Below are 17,317 nucleotides of genomic sequence, written 5' to 3' on the forward strand. Positions count from 1 at the left end.
GGGTGGGGAAGGATTTTGTTCCGGACCGAACGTTTTAACGACCCTGACTCTGGAGGGACAGCATCCGAAACGTTTCAGAGATACGCCAGAGACACGATCTTGGATGGTCCAAACGCTCGCCCATTTGTATGCAGAGTTTGAGACTTCGATTAGCCTCCTTTATGCAGAGAGACGAGATAACTGTTGATATTGCGCCCCGTGCCGATGTCCCTACTATACTCGCCTTCGGGGCTTCAAAATTAGGAGAAAAAAAAAAAAATCAAAAAATTTCCACTCAACAGCAAGTATAATAAACGACATATAACTTGATAAGATTATAGGATCGGATTGAAAAGTCAATCGAATACCCGTAAAAATGATGAGTAACTTTTTTTTTTTCCTTTCACACAATAAAAGAAGGGCAAATCGACGATATCGATTCAATATTTTACTGTATTTCTTCTTCTTCTTATTATTATTTATTTATTTTCATCGAATAGAGACTATGCTAAATCACCTTCGCTAAATGGAAGAAGAAGGCCATATCTTTTAGGGCCGCGTTTCTTCGTTCATAATTAGTGGAAGTTCGCAAATGAATTTCCGCGAAGAATTACAGTCGTCGGCGCAAACGCCTCTTCCGTCATACCACAATGTCACGCAGTTATATTCATCCGTTCCCTCGTTCGTTATCGATGTCCAAGGCATGGAAAGTACCGATAAACCTGGCCAACCGAACGAAACAGAGAAAAAATAAGTAAACGAGTGGATAACATCGATCACAGTGTTTCGACAATCAAACTTTGAGAATTCGGTCCGATTCACATCTCACCTGTTATACCGGACACCCATTCCGACTTGTCGAAGAATCTGTGAACGCCGACGTGTACGCTGGACATCGGATCTTTCAGAGACATGGCGATATCTAATTTTTTTTTCGAATCTATCACCGCCAAATGAGCACCTTCCAAATTGCAATCTTTACGCGCTAAATTCCAGTTGCGGCTATAGTTGTGGTACTTGTAGGCGACTCCGATGTCGCTGAAGGCCGTGTAACCAGCTGGCACAAGCTGCGAGTTGTCATCCGGCCACGTAGAATTCACGACTGAGGAATTAAAACTTTTTTATTTCTTTTTGTTTCTCTTATTTTTCAAATCTGATACGTAATTCACCGGATTCTTCGGTACTCCCTTCGTTATAGGGTATAATTATTTACCACATTGTGTATTTCCGGTATCGAAAGCCCCGCGAATAACCAACTGGCAAACCAGTTGGAGCGGCAATGTTACGAGTGCTTTGGACATCTTCTATTCACTGTCAAACGTCTTATGTCGAGAGTCATTTTACAAACCCGCATAATAATGCATAGCAGCAGCGATAACCCCGCCAGTTATTCATGTCATGATATGACCGACCCATCACTTGATACACTTCCTTGCGTAAACGGCACATACATATCAGTTTCCTTGACGTTAGTTCTTGCGATGCGTATATATTCATTGAAGATTGTTTCCTCTTCGTTTATCTCTGAGCGAACGAGGACGGGTGTCACACTTCCAAAACTGCATCTGAACTTATCAAGTTGAGGAGAATGATTTTTGTTATGACGAATGCCAATGCGATAAACGGTGAAGATTAGAAATAGTTTATTGATCTCGATAGGACAGAATTTTGTAAAATAATTCATATTTAATTAGCCCGAAATGCGCCCACCACGTTCTGATGAATATCTGACTCTGAGTTTTGTTCGGTCCTTGACACCTGCTTTTCACAAACCGAAGGTAAAGGGCTAATACAATTCCATGGACCGACTCCGCTTCCGTCGTTCCACATCGCAGAGCACGTCAGGATAGGAGATGCGTTCAGATTTACGTCTGATTTCCACGGTATGAAGTGCATCGGTTGACCTTAAACAAAAAAACAAAACAGACGTAAATTTTGATAACGAATGAATAGATATTATTCAAAAAAAAAAAACATCAATTTTAGTGAAATCACCTGTTCTTATATTGGTCCATTCAGAGGTGTCGAAGAGTCTGTGCATTCCGGTGTGTAAACCCAGAGCCTTGTCCTTGATCGTCATCAGGTAGTCGATTTTTCTGAAGGAATCTATTATGGCCAACGAAGCGCCTTCCGATATACATTGTTTCCTCGCTGCGTTCCACGTCAGTTTATTTTTGTAAAATTTGTAGGCGACTCCGAGTTCCGGAAAGATGGTGTAGCCTCCTGATAATTCAGTTGTTTGATTTGCCAGGTGGGCGTAATGATCGGCTAGACCAGAACAGGAAATTCATTAGCAAATCAGAGTGGGCTTTCAATAGAACAATTGGTACGAAGGGATTTCTTTTCATCCCTCGATTCCTTTCAGTTTCTCACCCTGAGACACGTTTACGGTTCCGTTGTACCCGTGGGTCATCAACTGGCAGGCAAGATGCAAAGGTAGTGTAGCTAGTATGCCAGACATCTCGGTTGATTTTCACTATAAATTCACTCGATGGATCCTTCCAGTCGATTGAAATGCTTAAACGAATCACACTCGCTTTATACGCGAAACTCGAGATAGCTCATTGTTTTCACATCTGGTTATCTGGACGTGTGATAATTCCATGTCCGTCGTGACTCTCGGGTAGTTCCCCGGTGTGTTTAATGAAATATTTCATCCTCATTAGCGCAAAGTTCTCTACCACCCACTTCCGGATTCAAATAGTTTTCGTTCAGGCTCGTCCACGGAGACGCGTTATCCACCTTCAAGGTCAGCAAGTTCTGGAACCAATTTCTCCTTCTGAATGATTACCACCAAATTTTTCACTCCGTAACGGAGCCCTATTTTTGTAGTGTCTGGGGTTCGATAGAACGAGTGCAGATCGCACCTGATTAGATGCGAGAAGATCCCAACTAGCTTGATCGTCCGCATTTTTTGAGAATCACGCTAACGCCGGATGCGATTATTCAATGTAACTTGCTCCCGTGTCATGAACCCCCATAGAAATCCTCCGAACTATTTTCTTTACGTTCTCATGGACAAACTGATGATTATTCCCACTCAATCGGATGACCGTAGGATTTTTTTTCGCCTCCTTCGATCGATGATTGATCGGTAGATTAGCGAGCGATAGGATTGATCGGGATCGATTTTGGCGAATTCGTATTCAGATAACAATGAGATAAGAAAAAGGATATCTATTCTTTCATAGAGCATATTTTACACGTTACAGACATAATTATATCTCGGTTGATTGCGATTCAGTTTAAATACAGTGCGTCGGACGTGCTTTGTTGAGCTTGCGCTTCTGAGCTCTTTACGGTCCTGTACAACGGTATCTCGCAAACCGAGGCTAACACGTTCATGCAGTTCCAGGGACCCACTCCGCTACCGTCAGACCACAACGCGGTGCACCAGAGTCCTGTCGTCGTGGCTAAGTTTGCGTCCGGTTTCCAAGGTACGAAGGACACGGGCAAACCTGAAACAAAAAAAAAAAAAAACTTCCTGAATTAGTTGAGGAAATAAAGGGGAGGGTAAAATTTGTCGCCCACTTTTTCAACTCACCGGTTCTTATGTCATTCCATTCGGCGGTGCTGTCGTATAGTCTGTGAATACCCGTGTGTACGCCAAGAGTTTTGTCTTTGACGGCTGCCACGTATTCTACTTTTTTGAAAGAATCTATTATCGCCAACGAAGCACCTTCCGATATGCATTGTTTCCTCGCTGCGTTCCACGTGAGTTTATTTTTGTAAAATTTGTAGGCGACCCCGACGTCCGGAAAGATGGTGTAACCCGCAGGTATTTTGACTGTCTGGTTTGCCAGATAAGCATCTTCGACTGGAGCAGAAAAGAAACGTGATTAGCAAAGTAGAGTGCAGTTTTAATAGAATAATTGGTCATCCCTGGGGTTCTTTTCATTTCCCTACCCAACGTCACGTTCATCGCCTCATGATTCCCATGGCTGATCAACTGACACGCGAGGTGCAGAGGTAGTGTAGCCAGTAGACCGGTCATCTCGGTTGATTTTCACTATAAATTCACTCGATGAATTCCTCCAGTCGATTGAAATGCTCGAAACGAATCACACTCGCTTTATACTCGAAACTCGAGATAGCTCGCTGTTTTCACATCTGGTTATCTGGACGTGTGATAATTTCATGTCCGTCGTGACTCTCGGGTAGTTCCCCGGCGCATATTCAATCTTTCGCACTTGAGGATGAACTTCTCCACCGCCCACATCCGGGTTCACGTATTTTTCCTTCGCGCTCGTCAATGAAGACATTTTCGCAAACGAATTCATCGCCTCTAGATTGTCGTCTTAAAAGTTGCATTTCCGCGTGATAAAAAAAGAACCGATAAGATCCGTCTGTCCATTTTTTTTTCTATGGATCATTCGGTGATCGGTTTCGTTCTCTTCCCTCTCACTGCACAATAATTCGCTCAGTGATAAACGCCATTTTTGAAAATAACGCTAACGCCGGACGTGATTGTCCGACACGAGTCGCCCCCGTGGACATGAACTCCCATAGAAATCTTCCGAAAATTTTCTTTACGTACTACGTAATCTCGGATGATTTTTATTTCGTCTAATGACTAGAGCTATGGTAGGAATCAGTAATTTGATAATAAATTTTCACTCGGTTACCACTAATGATCTAACAAGAAAGAAACAATTATTTATTCTTGTAGCATAGTCAATGGAACGGATCCGTTTGGGTTATGGATAATTTACATTCAATTGGAAATTAATGCGTCAGCCGTGTCCGAACGAATTTACGCATCCGAGCTCCTTGTCGTCCCGTACAACGGTATCTCGCAAACCACGGGCAACACGGTTCCGCAGTTCCAGGGGCCCACTCCGCTACCGTCGGCCCACAATGCCGTGCACGAAAGTGCCGATCGCAGCGTCGGGTTCACCGTCGGGTTCCAAGGTACGAAGAACATTGGCAGACCTGAATCAAAGAAATATCGTGAATCAGTCGAGAATATAAGGAAATGACCCAAATCGTTCGCCCACTCTTACAACTCACCGGTTCTCACGTCGGTCCATTCGGCGGTGTTGTCGTAGAGTCTGTGAATCCCCGTGTGTACGGCGAGAGTTTTCTCTTTGAGACTCGCTACGTAATCTATTTTTCGAAAGGAATCTATCACCGCCAACGAAGCACCTTCCGACATACACTGTTTCCTCGCTACGTTCCACGTCAGTTTATTTTTGTAGTATTTGTAGGCGACTCCTATCTCCGGGAAGGCGGTGTACCCCGATGGTAATGAGACCATTTCATGGACTACGTGTGAATCTTCGACTAGGCCGGAGTGGGAAAGGTATTGGAAAATTAGAGCCGACTTCGAAAAGTTTATTTTGTCTCTCGTTCGGTAAATCCGGATACAGTCTTCCAAATTTCTTACCCAAAGTCACGTTGATGCCCCCGTGATATCCAGGGCTAATCAACTGACACGCGAGATGTATAGGTAACGTAGCCAGCAGACCAGACATCCTCGAAATTTTAGTTCAAGTGCGCTCGGGAAACTAGCGTAGATGTTTGTAATTGAAACTCCGGATGGTTTTCGCTTTATATTTCACGCCGCAGATAACTCTGACTATTCACGTCTGTTTATCGGTATGTCTGATAACTTAGAACTACCGGATTCCCCCGGTGGGATCCACAGAGTATTTACATTTCCGAAATCCTTATCAGATTCTCTTCTTCGAATGCGGATCGCTGATCGGTGATTCCACTTTTTGAAACGAGATACTTTTATTTTTCGAATCGCAGTACACTCTTATACGTCATTTTATCTATGAGTTTGAAAGAGGGGAGACAGATGCGAGTTTCGTGCTTCCGTGATTTTCGGTCAAGGGAATTTCGCATATGTAACTTCGCAGAATATCGCATTTCCGAGCACAAACTCCTCTTCCGTCAGGGAATAGAGCCACACAGTTGGAACCAACGTTGCCCAGATCCGGTACCGGTGCCCACGGTATACTGCTCAAAGGCATACCTTTTTCCGGGAAAAATTAAAGTCTTCAATTTTTTGTTTTCAAATTCACTTTTATGATCGTCATTCACGTCCATATATCTGCCTTACCGGTCTTCACGTCGGTCCATTCGACGTTGTCGAACGTTCTGTGGATGCCGACGTGCGGAGCCACGTCGCTTTTTTTCACAGTCAAAGCGTGCTGGATTTTTTTCGTCGAATCGAGAACCGCCAAATTAGCCCCCTCGCTTATGCAAAGTTTTCGCGCCTGGTTCCACGTAACGGTAGCGAATTGAAATCTGTAAGCGAGTCCGATGTCCGGAAACGCGGTGTAACCCTCTGGCAGAATAGTCGGTTGTTCCGGGGACGTGGTAACTCGGTCTACCGTAAAAAAATGACACGATTTTTTCATCATACCATGAAATTCTTAATTTGTATTAATTTTATTTTTTTTTTCGCGCCACTTACCGAGCGTTAGATTTGCGGCGGTGGAATTGATCGGATCGATTAATTGGCATGCGAATTGCAGTGGCAAAGTGATCAGCAGATTCAACATATCGGCCGGAGCTCCTTTACTGACAGACTAAATTCTTCGCGGTCTTCGATCGTACTGTTGCGAGGAATTCCGAAGCTGATGAAAATCCCGCTAACTGATAATGTCTCGTTCGAACTGACCCACCTGACCTCGAACAGTGAAGAACTGACGCTCGTTGCGTCAGAGATGATTATTCATTCGTCGAATCGGTATAATTGGATGAGGATCGACTATTTCATTTTTCCGCAAATTATCTCCGTACGAAACGAGATAAAAGTCGATCGAGAATACCAGACGTCGACCAAGCTATGAAAAAGTTGCAAGGATTTATCGGGCCGGATAATTTTTTAAACATGAATGCGTTGAAAGTTGCAAAATTTTATTGAAAGTTTCAAAGTTCTCCCGCACGTCGACAAAGCTCCTACATATTTCATTTGAATTTAAAAGAGCGCCATTCGAATTCTGCGTATTACTACTCACGTATTTCGGTTTTCAACGTCAGCCTGTGGTATAATAAATTTGAAATCCAAGTTCCGAATTCTCTCGAAGTTTCACCTCAATTATTCCGGACAATTAGACCTGCGTTCGTAATTTCTGAAATTTAAGTGTAACGAGTCACGTGTCTCAATTTTTCCCCCCTCCCCGATTCTACTTCCCCAAAAAATGTCCGTATCGATGATCGCGGGTACGTGATCAAAGCTCGAGCCCCACGATTCTTTCGAGCTCGTTATCGTTCGAGCGACCAAACACCAAATACCGCGACGATCCAGGGAATTTTTAATGAGATCACCGGACGGATTCGGAACCTCGATAATAACCCTCTCTTTAAGCCGACCTCCGCTAGGGTCGGTATCCGTACGAATTTTCCTCTAAACGCTCCGAACTATCGCACTACATTCATATCCAACGCATTCGAATAAACCCTCACATATACACCCTCGCAGTAATTTACAATATCACGCAGCTCTGAATATTTGCTCGTAAAAAGTTCTGGCCTCGTGTTCCGCTGGATAATCTGCGGGCGGTTAGAGATAACGTAATCGTCGTTAAACCACCCTAGACAATGCCTGTTCGGATGCTGTGCCGTATTATACTACATCTATTTCTCTCTTTCTCTCTAACGTCCCTCAGGCTAACTTCCGTTCTGATTTATCCCCCGTTATTCCTTCCTTTTCCTTTTCCTTTTTTTTTTATCTCTCCCGTGTTACCCCCCACCCCCCCTTCCTATTTGCCGGCATCAAACGTAATTGATGAATTCCTTCCGTCCCATCTCCTTTTTCTTTCACTGCGGCTGGGCCTACCGCTGCTGAAGATGTATTCATTCCGTTCTACCTACACATCTTTCAGATCTTCGGAACAAGAAGAAGATTGCAGTAAAGAAATGTTCGATTTCAAGATCAAAGATTCTTGCGTTCATTGTGTAGGTCAGACTGGACCAATCGGACTAGAAGTCCATCTCAGAATTTCTCTGCGAAATTTTCTCTCCCCATACACAGTCGGTCCACACATCCCTCTTATGATTGGAAATTTTTCCAATCAAGTATTTCCCATTTGTCGATATTTAAAAATAAAAAAGGGGATGAAATACAAAAGAGTCCACTTGTTTGTCGGTAGCAATTTTTCTTTCGCTCTATCAACGAACGACAAACCAGAAATTCGTTCTCAACGTCAGGAGGGCCTAGAATTTTTTTCTATTTTTCTTCAAATAGTTGGATTTCCTTTGTTCCTTTTACTCCTCTCGTCTGTTTTTACATCGTCACATTTTTCTGGCAACCCTTACATCTTACAATGAGAAAAAAAAAAAGTCCAAAAGAAAAGGGAGGCTATTCGCTCACCCTTACGAACCTACCTTGTTTTCACTCTGAATACCGTAGAGTACGCGACGCACGACGCGGTGTCGCGACTAGAGCCCATCGTGCGTGGTCGTTGGTGTTGGTGATGGCGGTGCGACTACATTCTGTAGTACAGCTCGACCCTCTTGTTGGGTGGCGAGGGGGAAGGAGAATGGGGGGGTGGGGTGGGGGGGGGGAGGGGAGGACAATTAAAAATGCATCGGAAGCTACCGGGTTTTACAAAAGCGTGTATAAAATCCGGGGAATTAATTAAAACCATGGAAAGGAAGTCTCTCGTTCAACGACCCTCCTGGTTGAAAAAAAAAAATAAAACGAAACGAAAGGAGAGAAGAGAAAGATTCGAATAGAAAGCAAGAACACTTTCCTCCTATACCCTCGCACCTCGTGTACCTTGGGTTTACTACTTTCAAATGATAACTTCGAACTGAATCGCGACACACTTTTTACTCTTAATTATCGGTCTATCGACACATTCGTACCATATCATATACGATTTGAGTATTTTACAATGTTTTACTGAATCTAGTTAATTTTTTTCCTTTTTCTTCTGTTACAGGTGAGTAAAAGAGGAGTACCGTAAGACAATTGAATATCTGTGCTTCGTCGTATTCGTCGATTCGTTTCGTCTTGGGTAAAGTAGAAAAAATTTCTTCGCTCTTCCGAAGTCTTTACAGTCTCAGAAACGATAAATCCTACAACGGATGGAGAGATCGTGACGATAATCATCATTCATGTGACGTTGAAATTAGAACGTTGAGCGATGAAAAATCGCGTAAAGATTTCGATTTCGTATAATGTATTACCACCGGCATGGATACGCCGGTGTTGTAAGTAACAATGAAGCTTTGCGACGCCACGGTGCTTCAGTTGTATAAAAACAAAAAGAAAAACAAACAAAAATGTTGAAGAAAACGTAGAAAAAAAGAGGAAAAAAGCCACATTCGAACAAGTCATGCGGTGGAAATAAGCGGCTCTTTCAAAAACGGGTGTTTTAATACTTGCGTGTGTTGCGGGTTACACGTACAACCGGTACATGTAAATACCCAGATGTGCTTTCAAAATGGCTTCTCAAGCGCAAAGGACATCGTCACAAGTCTTTGTCTGTCTGGATTTTCGCTTGAAATCCCAACGGAATACAACACCCCCGCCCCATACTGCATTTGTTCACACATATACATAAACGTACCCACTATATTACCCTAATGTTTATGCAAGGTGAACGAGATATATTATTACAAAACTCTTCAAGCTACACTTCATCGTCTCTCCGTCTGTCTGTCGTTTTACTTTTCTATATACCACATCCGGCAAATGAAATAAATGAAAAGCTCAGATTCGTGTACTTCCAGAAAATACGTCTCGCGGATCTGCGCCGCGAAGATGAAGTGTTTCGTACAGACCGCGGATTGTTCTTCTTCACTTTTTTTTTCTTTTCTTTGTTGGGCTCGTTTTTGGGCTACGAAATATTGCAAGAAGCTTCGAAAGGGAGGCGAAGGTCAGGGGGTTGTTTGTAAAATTGTTTTCGCTATGTTTCGGAAAATTATTAATGGGCTGGTTGCTACCGACACTTGGCTAAGTAGCTCTAAGCTGTGCTTGGCAGCTCGGGAGTTGCGCGGGGCTGGCGGCAATGAGTTAAACCCGCAATTCCACCCGGTCCGCGGATGCCCCAGAAGACTCGGAGATCTAAGCGGAACGTTTTCGGCTCTTCCTCTTGCCCTGCCTTCGAACCGTACCCCTGACACACCCGTAAAGTACGCGCGGCTTACGAAACCCAGAATTCCACAAGCAAAGGACCAACCGCACCAAAGGGTTCGGCGAGAATCGAAGGACGTATACTCCGATTCGCACCGTCCAACCGAGCTTATATATACCTCCGTACTAATTTACATCTCACGAGACGTCTCGACGATCCGCACGGCGTTCAATTATCCGAGTGACTTCGATAGGGCGACGGACGAATCTTCGGTAATTCGATTTGAAGAGAAAAAAGAAATGAAAACCAGTAGAAAAGCGAACTTTGAAGAGCTGACGATGCATCCGTTTCGATACGATGGCCGGTGAGCTTCTGAATCCAATTTTTCCGTATACGTCGACTTTTACGTCAGTTCCGTGATGGAAAATTTTATTTTCATTCGACGGACGGATCGAGGGACACCTTATATATATTTGAGGCACGATTCCGGCTTCTCGTCTTGACGTTAATACTCCGTAGTAAATTACTACCGCTGTGTGATAAAGGGTGTTCTCAGAGGTTATAGACATTAAGGGTGGTTCCCTTTTAGCCTGTGCTTCATATTAGATTTGAGGAAGAATTTTTTCCTTTTTATCCACCTCGCGTTATAGGCCTTCTTCTTTCACCTGATTAATAATATCCACCTTCGCACCCTCGCGCGTGTAATTTTCACGCTACATGCACGTTGACGAAATATTTCCTTTATAAATTTTTCACCCTCAAATTGCCCGATGTATCGCGGTCGGGGGTTGATATAACTCAAACAGAGCGAATCTGCCGGTATAAGAGATCGTAAAAATCGAATTGACGGGGTTGAAATTGGCTCTGGAAAAAAAGAAAATGTAAGACGGCTATTTTGTCGTCAAGTACCTACTGTCAACGGCAGCGAACAACTGCGGAGAATCTTTTTCTGAGTATAAAGATGAGACCTCTTCTTTTTTTCTCATTCTCTTTACCTGCGCTTTCTCATGCTTCGTCTACCTTCCACTTTTCCCCTTCGATGTGAATTGGTTAGAACTGTCGCGCAAAACATGACAAGAATTTTTTCCATGGGGTCAATTTAACACGAAAGCTTCCAAATACTCGATTTTTTTCTGCTTCCCAAGACGCGTTATCATTTTATCGTTTATTCGTGTTTTACATTTCACTCCCTTTCACCTTTACCCCCAATGAAATGGAGTGGATAGATAATAACTATAATTTAATTTGAAAACGGGAAATTATCGGTGGGGTGAAAATGTGTTTCTTTAAAAAAGTAGAAAAAAAAAAAAAAGGTTGGAGTAATTTCTTCTCATCAGGGTAGCACGATGTTCAGTTACCTATGGTTTGTTTGTAGTAAAGCGAGGCGTACGGAAGGGATCAATTTTAATTATAGTTATAACCATGGGGTTCGGTAATAATTGACGGTGTACGAACGATAGTTTACGTGTTCGGAATATTTGGAGATTAAATATGTTATTTGTCGAAAAAAGAAATTCGTGGTAATCGAGATCGGAATCGTTTTGATATACCTACCTGTTCGTGTAAACGTCGTTATTCCATACTTGTCATGCAACATGAACTGCGAAAATCGCATCCCAAGTTTTATGTCAAACTCACGTTGTTGATATCAACTAGACTCCAATATCGCGAGAGAATCAGGACGTACACTACGCGGTACGAAACGCGAAGCTTTGATGCTGTGAATGAAAAAAGGGGCGGGCAAAAAAAAAAGAAAAAAGAGAAAAGGTAAAAGGGCCTCGGGTTTTTGGGCTTGGGATCGAAAAACGCCACAAGTAGGCGAGCTTGCGAGGGGAAAATCTCAATTTCTTGCCTCCCGAGGAAACTCTATCCCACTGAACGCGGATCATCCCCTGCTCGTTATTATCCGTCCGCGATCTTCATACCTTTATGAGTATGAGTATACTTACGCTGCACGCACCAATATGTATTCCACTGACCCGAAAAAAAAAAAACAAGATAAAAGAAATAATCTTGTTTTTTTCCGCGGCAAATTTTTTTCTATCAACACCAGTCCTCGTATAAGAACATCTGACGATTTGAAACGCTTTATCACTGTATATTGCTTACTCCAACAAATCTAGTGAGAATTCAGCGACCCCAAAAGCTGTAGATCACACCTATCAATGTTGTATCAAGTCGAAAAGTTGTTATTGCTAATTTTTTTTCCCAAAATACTCTCATTTTGATAACGCGTATTCGAATTTGAAAAACATTACTGAGCGGCCACTAAAACTTGCCTTCTTCTTTATGAAATCTGAAGAGCGTTTTGTCCGCACAACATTTTCAGACTTCTCGCAGATGTCTTACTTATAATGTAAAAAAAAGTTATTCTCCTCTCTCATTTTCGCTGTAATCATACTGGGTGTGTACGTAAATTTTTAGAACAAATTCATTTTTGGTAAAGTGGCGCAGCTGCCGGTAAATTCGCGGCAGGTTGTAATCTCTCCACACGCTTCGTTTGGTGCTGTATGTTAAATGGAGTAAACGGATTTCACTCACTCGCTCAGTTGTATCGCTCGATTTGATTTTTTTCCCGTTTTTTTTTTTTTATCCTTGGCTTAAAGGGTGTAAAAAAACGAGGACGTATTCTATCAGGTATAACCATTGCGGAAAAGTAGAAAAAAAAGAACACCTCCCTCGGGTTTGTACGAAAAGTGATTTCAGGGTTTCGTTTAAAAAATAAAAGTGAAGGGACGAAAAAAAATCCAAAAAAGAACATAAGACAGCGCGGGAAGGCATGATCCTCGCGTCGACGCGTAGCTTTATTTAATATAAAATCGTTGACTATATATAGCGTAGTGAAAATGATGGCGTTGATCAAACAAAAATCTCCCTCGGGGTATGGGGTCTGAATATTTTATTGGGCACTCTGAAGAGAAAAAAAAAAAAAAAAAAACAAGAAGAATAAAAAAGGAGGCAGAGGAGAAAAAAATGGTTTCTTCTAATCTCCCGAAACTTTAGCAGAACGCGTATAGCGCTGGACGGAATAGTGGAGGAGTCCCTCTCCTTTAGAATATATCGAGATCCCTGTAGGGCGCGTATTCCCAGAATGACGATTCGAACTTTGGGGAGTATTCAAACAACTTGGGATGCTTTCAGAATCAATATTTGCTCGATACAAGCGATGGGACGTCATGAGAGGTGATCAAACTCCTCTCAACACATTTCTACATCACGATTTACATATCACTCCCGATTCGAATCCCCCTTTTTCACCACAAAACGGATAACCTCGTAAAAATCATTGCGAACAATTTCACTCCCCTCGCACACGTCTTTCGTCATTATCACGGGTTCCGTTTTCGTTATCCTTCGATTCTGATTTGCTCTAGTTATACGATAAATTTTTCGACGAAGCTGAAACACAAAAAAAAAAAAAAAAGAAAAAATTCAGACTCTGTGTGCATTCGTTGACCAAAATCACCCCCTGACAGCAGCCGTTGTAGTAGGTACGTTGAAATTCCAGCTATTCGTATTATAACTACTGCCCCATGCGATCGCGAAGCGCACGGTGCTGCGGTATGTAGTTCGTTTTAATTCCAGTTCGAGTGATACGAGTAAACAAACGCGACAGGCGCATCAGTGGAGAGAGAGTCCTGAATGGGCGGACAACGCTGTACGTTTTATCTACAGATTGTCAAGCGGCGTAACGACACGCGGCCGCCTATCTCCCCGCAAATACGGCTGACTAGACGCCCGCAGTTACCACTGCGCGTTTCAGACCTCTACGTGATTCGCCGTAGACTTTTTTTTTTTTCTACCTCACTCCCCTTAAATTCAGCCTTTTTCTATTCGGGCAGAGCACTCGATAAAACACGACCAATTTCCTCGTCTTGAAAATTTTACTCTCCTTTATCACGCGAATAGCACAGGCTTCGAATTGACAATAAAATTTTCACCTCCTAACGGCTATTTATTCGAGATCCTTAAACGCACGATAATAATCGAGGCGAATAAAATTCAAAAAACCAAGGGAATCGCGAGCGCGAAGCCGTAAAAAATACAGGGTGGAAAACGTCCGCGGTTGAAAAAGCTGGGGAGTCGGACGTTCGTCTTCGTGCTTTTTTTGTATATTTTTTGTTTTTTCCTTTCTTTTCTTTCCTCCTTTTTATGAAATTTTTATGTTTCTACCCATAAAACATACGCATATCTGCTCGCGTATACTTATACTCGGCAAAATTTATTTCCGTGAAATAAAATTAGCTAAGTAAGAAAGGTATCCCTGTATAATCTGAAATTCCCTCGAGCGAATTCCTAATGTGCGTTCTGTAAACGTCTCAAAGGTGTAATTCTACGAATCTTGAACATCATGACCGTGATCTTGTAAGAGTTTTTCTCTTCTCCTTTTTTTTCGACATCAGAGCGGCTTGAGATTCCAACACAAATTCCAAAGTATGAGAAATTTTCTCAATTTTCTTTCCATTTTATCTCAAATAACGTACAACTTTAATTTCGAAGAATTAATATCCAAGATACGCAAAATTCTTTTATCTTCGATTCGTCGTATTTAAAAAACTTTCAGTATAGAAATGCTGTTAGAAAATTTGTTGGTTGACGTCGCGGAGTCACGGTGGGGGGAAAACATCGGGGCAAAACCAAAAAACGACGAAAAAAAAAAAAAAAAAAAGTGAAGAAAAAATGGTGCACTGGGTGAAATGCGGGGTATTTTCTCGTATTTCTTTTTCAAAGAACTTTCGGCTCAGCTGCAGCCACGGGGCGGGGGGTCTACGTCTACGTATCAGGCGATTCGACTATACCAGGTGTTTCGTAGCGCGACTCAACCCAGCCCAAACTACTCGAAGCGAAAGCCTTCTGCGCCCCCTCCGATCTCTGGCTGCGCCTCTCGACTCGCGTTTCCTTTGACAAAATTTCCCGGCAAATAAAGGCGGAAGAATTCCGAAAATGGACAGAGGGAGAATCGCGACGAGATGTACGTACGTACACAGGTTTTCACGTACATCCCCCCCGTTCGTTGTTTTCTGATTCCAGAGATTCGCGGCATTGTTTTTTTTTTTTTCTCAAACCTCCAGCGCACGTCGGGGGCCATCGAACCGTGAGTCGAAAAATTCGAAAGTTAATTTGAAAAACGACCCATCGAGTTTAGAATATCGCGGTTTTCTATTTTCTTAATCGGGGAGTCTCGGGACTAAACGCAAGAATCTGAAAGGGCGTAGGGGAGGGGCCGAGCCGAGTAAATTCACGCGTATAACACGTGGTCCCCTGAAGCTCGTCCCCTCCCGTCATCCCTCGAAATTTCTGCCTTCGGTCCGGAGACACCACGTATTTATTTGAGCGGTATAAGAAAGTTTTCTTTGCGACGATTTAGGGGCTCGGGAAGAATCTTGAAAACTTTGTACATGTCTGTTTTACTTTTCGGTGCCGTTTGACGAAGTCCCAGGTGCAGGTGCTGGTTCGATACTCAGCTGTTTCGCGAAGCAGATGCACGCTCGTGTATTTTAGGGTTGTATCGATGATAGAACGTCACTGAATAATGCATGCGGCGTTCTTATACAGTCCGCGACGCGACGCGTCTGCTGCGCGGGGGGGAGGGTGGTTTACATATACAGGGCGTTTTTTCCGTTCCTGTGATGCAACTTCTGCCTGGCTGGCTGCGCTTGACGTATACATGAATACAATGTTCATAGGTCTAACCATGCCTCACGTGCGGAAAATAAACGGCGACAGAAAAAAGAAGATTCTTTATAGCTGAAAAATATTTATCCACCAGGCGTCGACTAGTTTTTGGGAAAAAGAAAAAAATAATCGTACATTTTTTTCGACGTATATCAAATTATTTTGGTTTTCGAATTTCGTCGCACTTTGAACTCATACGAATATGATAATTCTGGGCAATTTTCAAATTTTTCCAAATCCGTAGTTTCTCATTTCTTTCCTCGCTGCGCTTGGGGTTTTCTCATACCTCTGTCTTATTTTATTATTACGATTATGATTATGATTTTTTTCTATGTATAATTTAAGTCTCTCCGGAGCCAAATAAAATTCTCACACCTCCACCCCACTCTCCATCTCTTCATTTCACTCCTGGAAAAAAAAAAAAATAGGGAAAAACATTTATCTTTTTCTTCCTTGCCGTCAGATTTGAAATTTGCGTGATTCACTTTCCTCTCATTTTTCTTCACCCACCTCTAGCTAAATCAGCATTGTACGAACAAAATAAAATTGATGCAATTGTCGTTTAGCGTGCAATAATTTCGGAATCGCTCCGCTTGGTATCTTCTTTTTCCTCATTCCGTTTTATTAACATCCGAAGTCTCATGCATCGCGGATGACATCGTGTGTCGATGTCGTAAACAAGTAAGGTCTCAGGCGACGCCTGAGCGTCGGTTGTAATCCCTTGGAATTGAATGTCTGGTGAACGTAATTAAGGAACCTACGTGACAATCATTAACGTTATATCGGTCCTAAGCACGCGAACGTTCAGAGTGTGTACAGCTGATAAAACCCGCAATATACCTACGCGTCACCTACACACCGGCGGGAAGTGCCTGTCGTAAAGACAACTCCGTTATCCAATTATCCTTAAAGTCGACCTCCCCGTGACGAGCAAAATCAAGCTCACGATAAACATGAACACCTACATACACCCGATACCCTCCGGCTGGGTCATTCTTCGAAAAGTTCAAACCTCCCCTCCCCCCCCCCCCCCCCCTTACCTACGAACAGCTGAGAATCACGTAAATTAATTATTTTATACAGGCTATTGAAATTCTCCCCATTTTCAACGTTCCCCCAATATACCTGCCTCGCGGAGACTCGATTCGTTCATTTATTTATTTATTTATTTATTTATTTATTCCTGAACTCGACGTATGATGAAGTGCGGAAAACCGCCGACGGTTGCAGATATTACGCCCGCATAGAATCTGCTTGACACAATTTCGCGGCACTAGATCGAGCGATAAATCGAGGAAGAGATCTCGGGTCGTTGCAGCGGCAGCTATACTCGCCGAGAGATAGTCAAGGAATGAAATTTCACAGCTCGAAAATATCCCGAGGTAATTTATTCAGGCGCAAACTGTGGTGTATATATATATATATATAGGGAAAATTTCCGTGGACTGTAGGTCGCGGGGGTTAGTTCGAAACGTTTGAGTACCGCTAACTCACCCGAATTAGGTACTCGCGTCTTATTAAAGCCGTTCTTACCGACCCCAGGGGTGTAAATTTTCTCGAATCACCTAACCGCCTTCAAAACTCCCGCAGTTAAAGCTCCACTCTTCACCGGTCCTACCGAGTCC

The 17,317-nt window shown here is 42.9% G+C and overlaps 4 protein-coding genes across 9 annotated transcripts in view; 1 reads left to right on the forward strand and 3 right to left on the reverse strand.

Moving 5' to 3' along the window:
- Positions 1-17,317, forward strand: part of LOC105690503 (dystrophin, isoforms A/C/F/G/H-like) — a 231,919-nt gene that overhangs the window by 44,612 nt on the left and 169,990 nt on the right. The window lies entirely within an intron of this gene.
- On the reverse strand, positions 415-2,513 carry LOC105690510 (lymphocyte antigen 75-like). Its single transcript, XM_012408324.3, has 5 exons — positions 2,353-2,513; positions 1,975-2,247; positions 1,193-1,883; positions 809-1,081; positions 415-701 (listed from the first exon to the last, which is right to left on the reverse strand). Exons 1-3 carry the CDS (start codon positions 2,438-2,440, stop codon positions 1,666-1,668), a joined length of 579 nt encoding a protein of 192 aa, XP_012263747.2. The 5' UTR covers positions 2,441-2,513; the 3' UTR covers positions 415-701; positions 809-1,081; positions 1,193-1,665.
- On the reverse strand, positions 3,142-4,187 carry LOC105690511 (lymphocyte antigen 75-like). The gene is made up of 3 exons (XM_012408325.3): positions 3,886-4,187; positions 3,524-3,796; positions 3,142-3,437 (listed from the first exon to the last, which is right to left on the reverse strand). The coding sequence occupies exons 1-3, from the start codon at positions 3,971-3,973 to the stop codon at positions 3,220-3,222; spliced, it is 579 nt and encodes a 192-aa protein (XP_012263748.1). The 5' UTR covers positions 3,974-4,187; the 3' UTR covers positions 3,142-3,219.
- On the reverse strand, positions 4,611-6,568 carry LOC105690512. Its single transcript, XM_048656465.1, has 5 exons — positions 6,404-6,568; positions 6,047-6,316; positions 5,366-5,959; positions 4,990-5,262; positions 4,611-4,911 (listed from the first exon to the last, which is right to left on the reverse strand). The coding sequence occupies exons 3-5, from the start codon at positions 5,451-5,453 to the stop codon at positions 4,733-4,735; spliced, it is 540 nt and encodes a 179-aa protein (XP_048512422.1). The 5' UTR covers positions 5,454-5,959; positions 6,047-6,316; positions 6,404-6,568; the 3' UTR covers positions 4,611-4,732.

This window comes from Athalia rosae, chromosome 6, assembly GCF_917208135.1.
Source record: "Athalia rosae chromosome 6, iyAthRosa1.1, whole genome shotgun sequence".
NCBI classification, from domain to species: Eukaryota; Metazoa; Arthropoda; class Insecta; order Hymenoptera; family Athaliidae; genus Athalia; species Athalia rosae.

Excerpts from the sequence above, each read along its gene's own strand:
- LOC105690510 (XM_012408324.3), bottom strand. The coding sequence starts at position 2,440 with ATGTCTGGCATACTAGCTACACTACCTTTGCATCTTGCCTGCCAGTTG. Across the intron at positions 2,248-2,352 it reads AACCGTAAACGTGTCTCAGG|CCGATCATTACGCCCACCTG; the intron begins GTGAGAAACTGA and ends GTTCTGGTCTAG. Across the intron at positions 1,884-1,974 it reads ATGGACCAATATAAGAACAG|GTCAACCGATGCACTTCATA; the intron begins GTGATTTCACTA and ends TTTTTGTTTAAG.
- LOC105690511 (XM_012408325.3), bottom strand. The coding sequence starts at position 3,973 with ATGACCGGTCTACTGGCTACACTACCTCTGCACCTCGCGTGTCAGTTG. Across the intron at positions 3,797-3,885 it reads GGCGATGAACGTGACGTTGG|TCGAAGATGCTTATCTGGCA; the intron begins GTAGGGAAATGA and ends TTTCTGCTCCAG. Across the intron at positions 3,438-3,523 it reads ATGGAATGACATAAGAACCG|GTTTGCCCGTGTCCTTCGTA; the intron begins GTGAGTTGAAAA and ends TTTTTGTTTCAG.
- LOC105690512 (XM_048656465.1), bottom strand. The coding sequence starts at position 5,453 with ATGTCTGGTCTGCTGGCTACGTTACCTATACATCTCGCGTGTCAGTTG. Across the intron at positions 5,263-5,365 it reads GGGCATCAACGTGACTTTGG|TCGAAGATTCACACGTAGTC; the intron begins GTAAGAAATTTG and ends ACTCCGGCCTAG. Across the intron at positions 4,912-4,989 it reads ATGGACCGACGTGAGAACCG|GTCTGCCAATGTTCTTCGTA; the intron begins GTGAGTTGTAAG and ends TCTTTGATTCAG.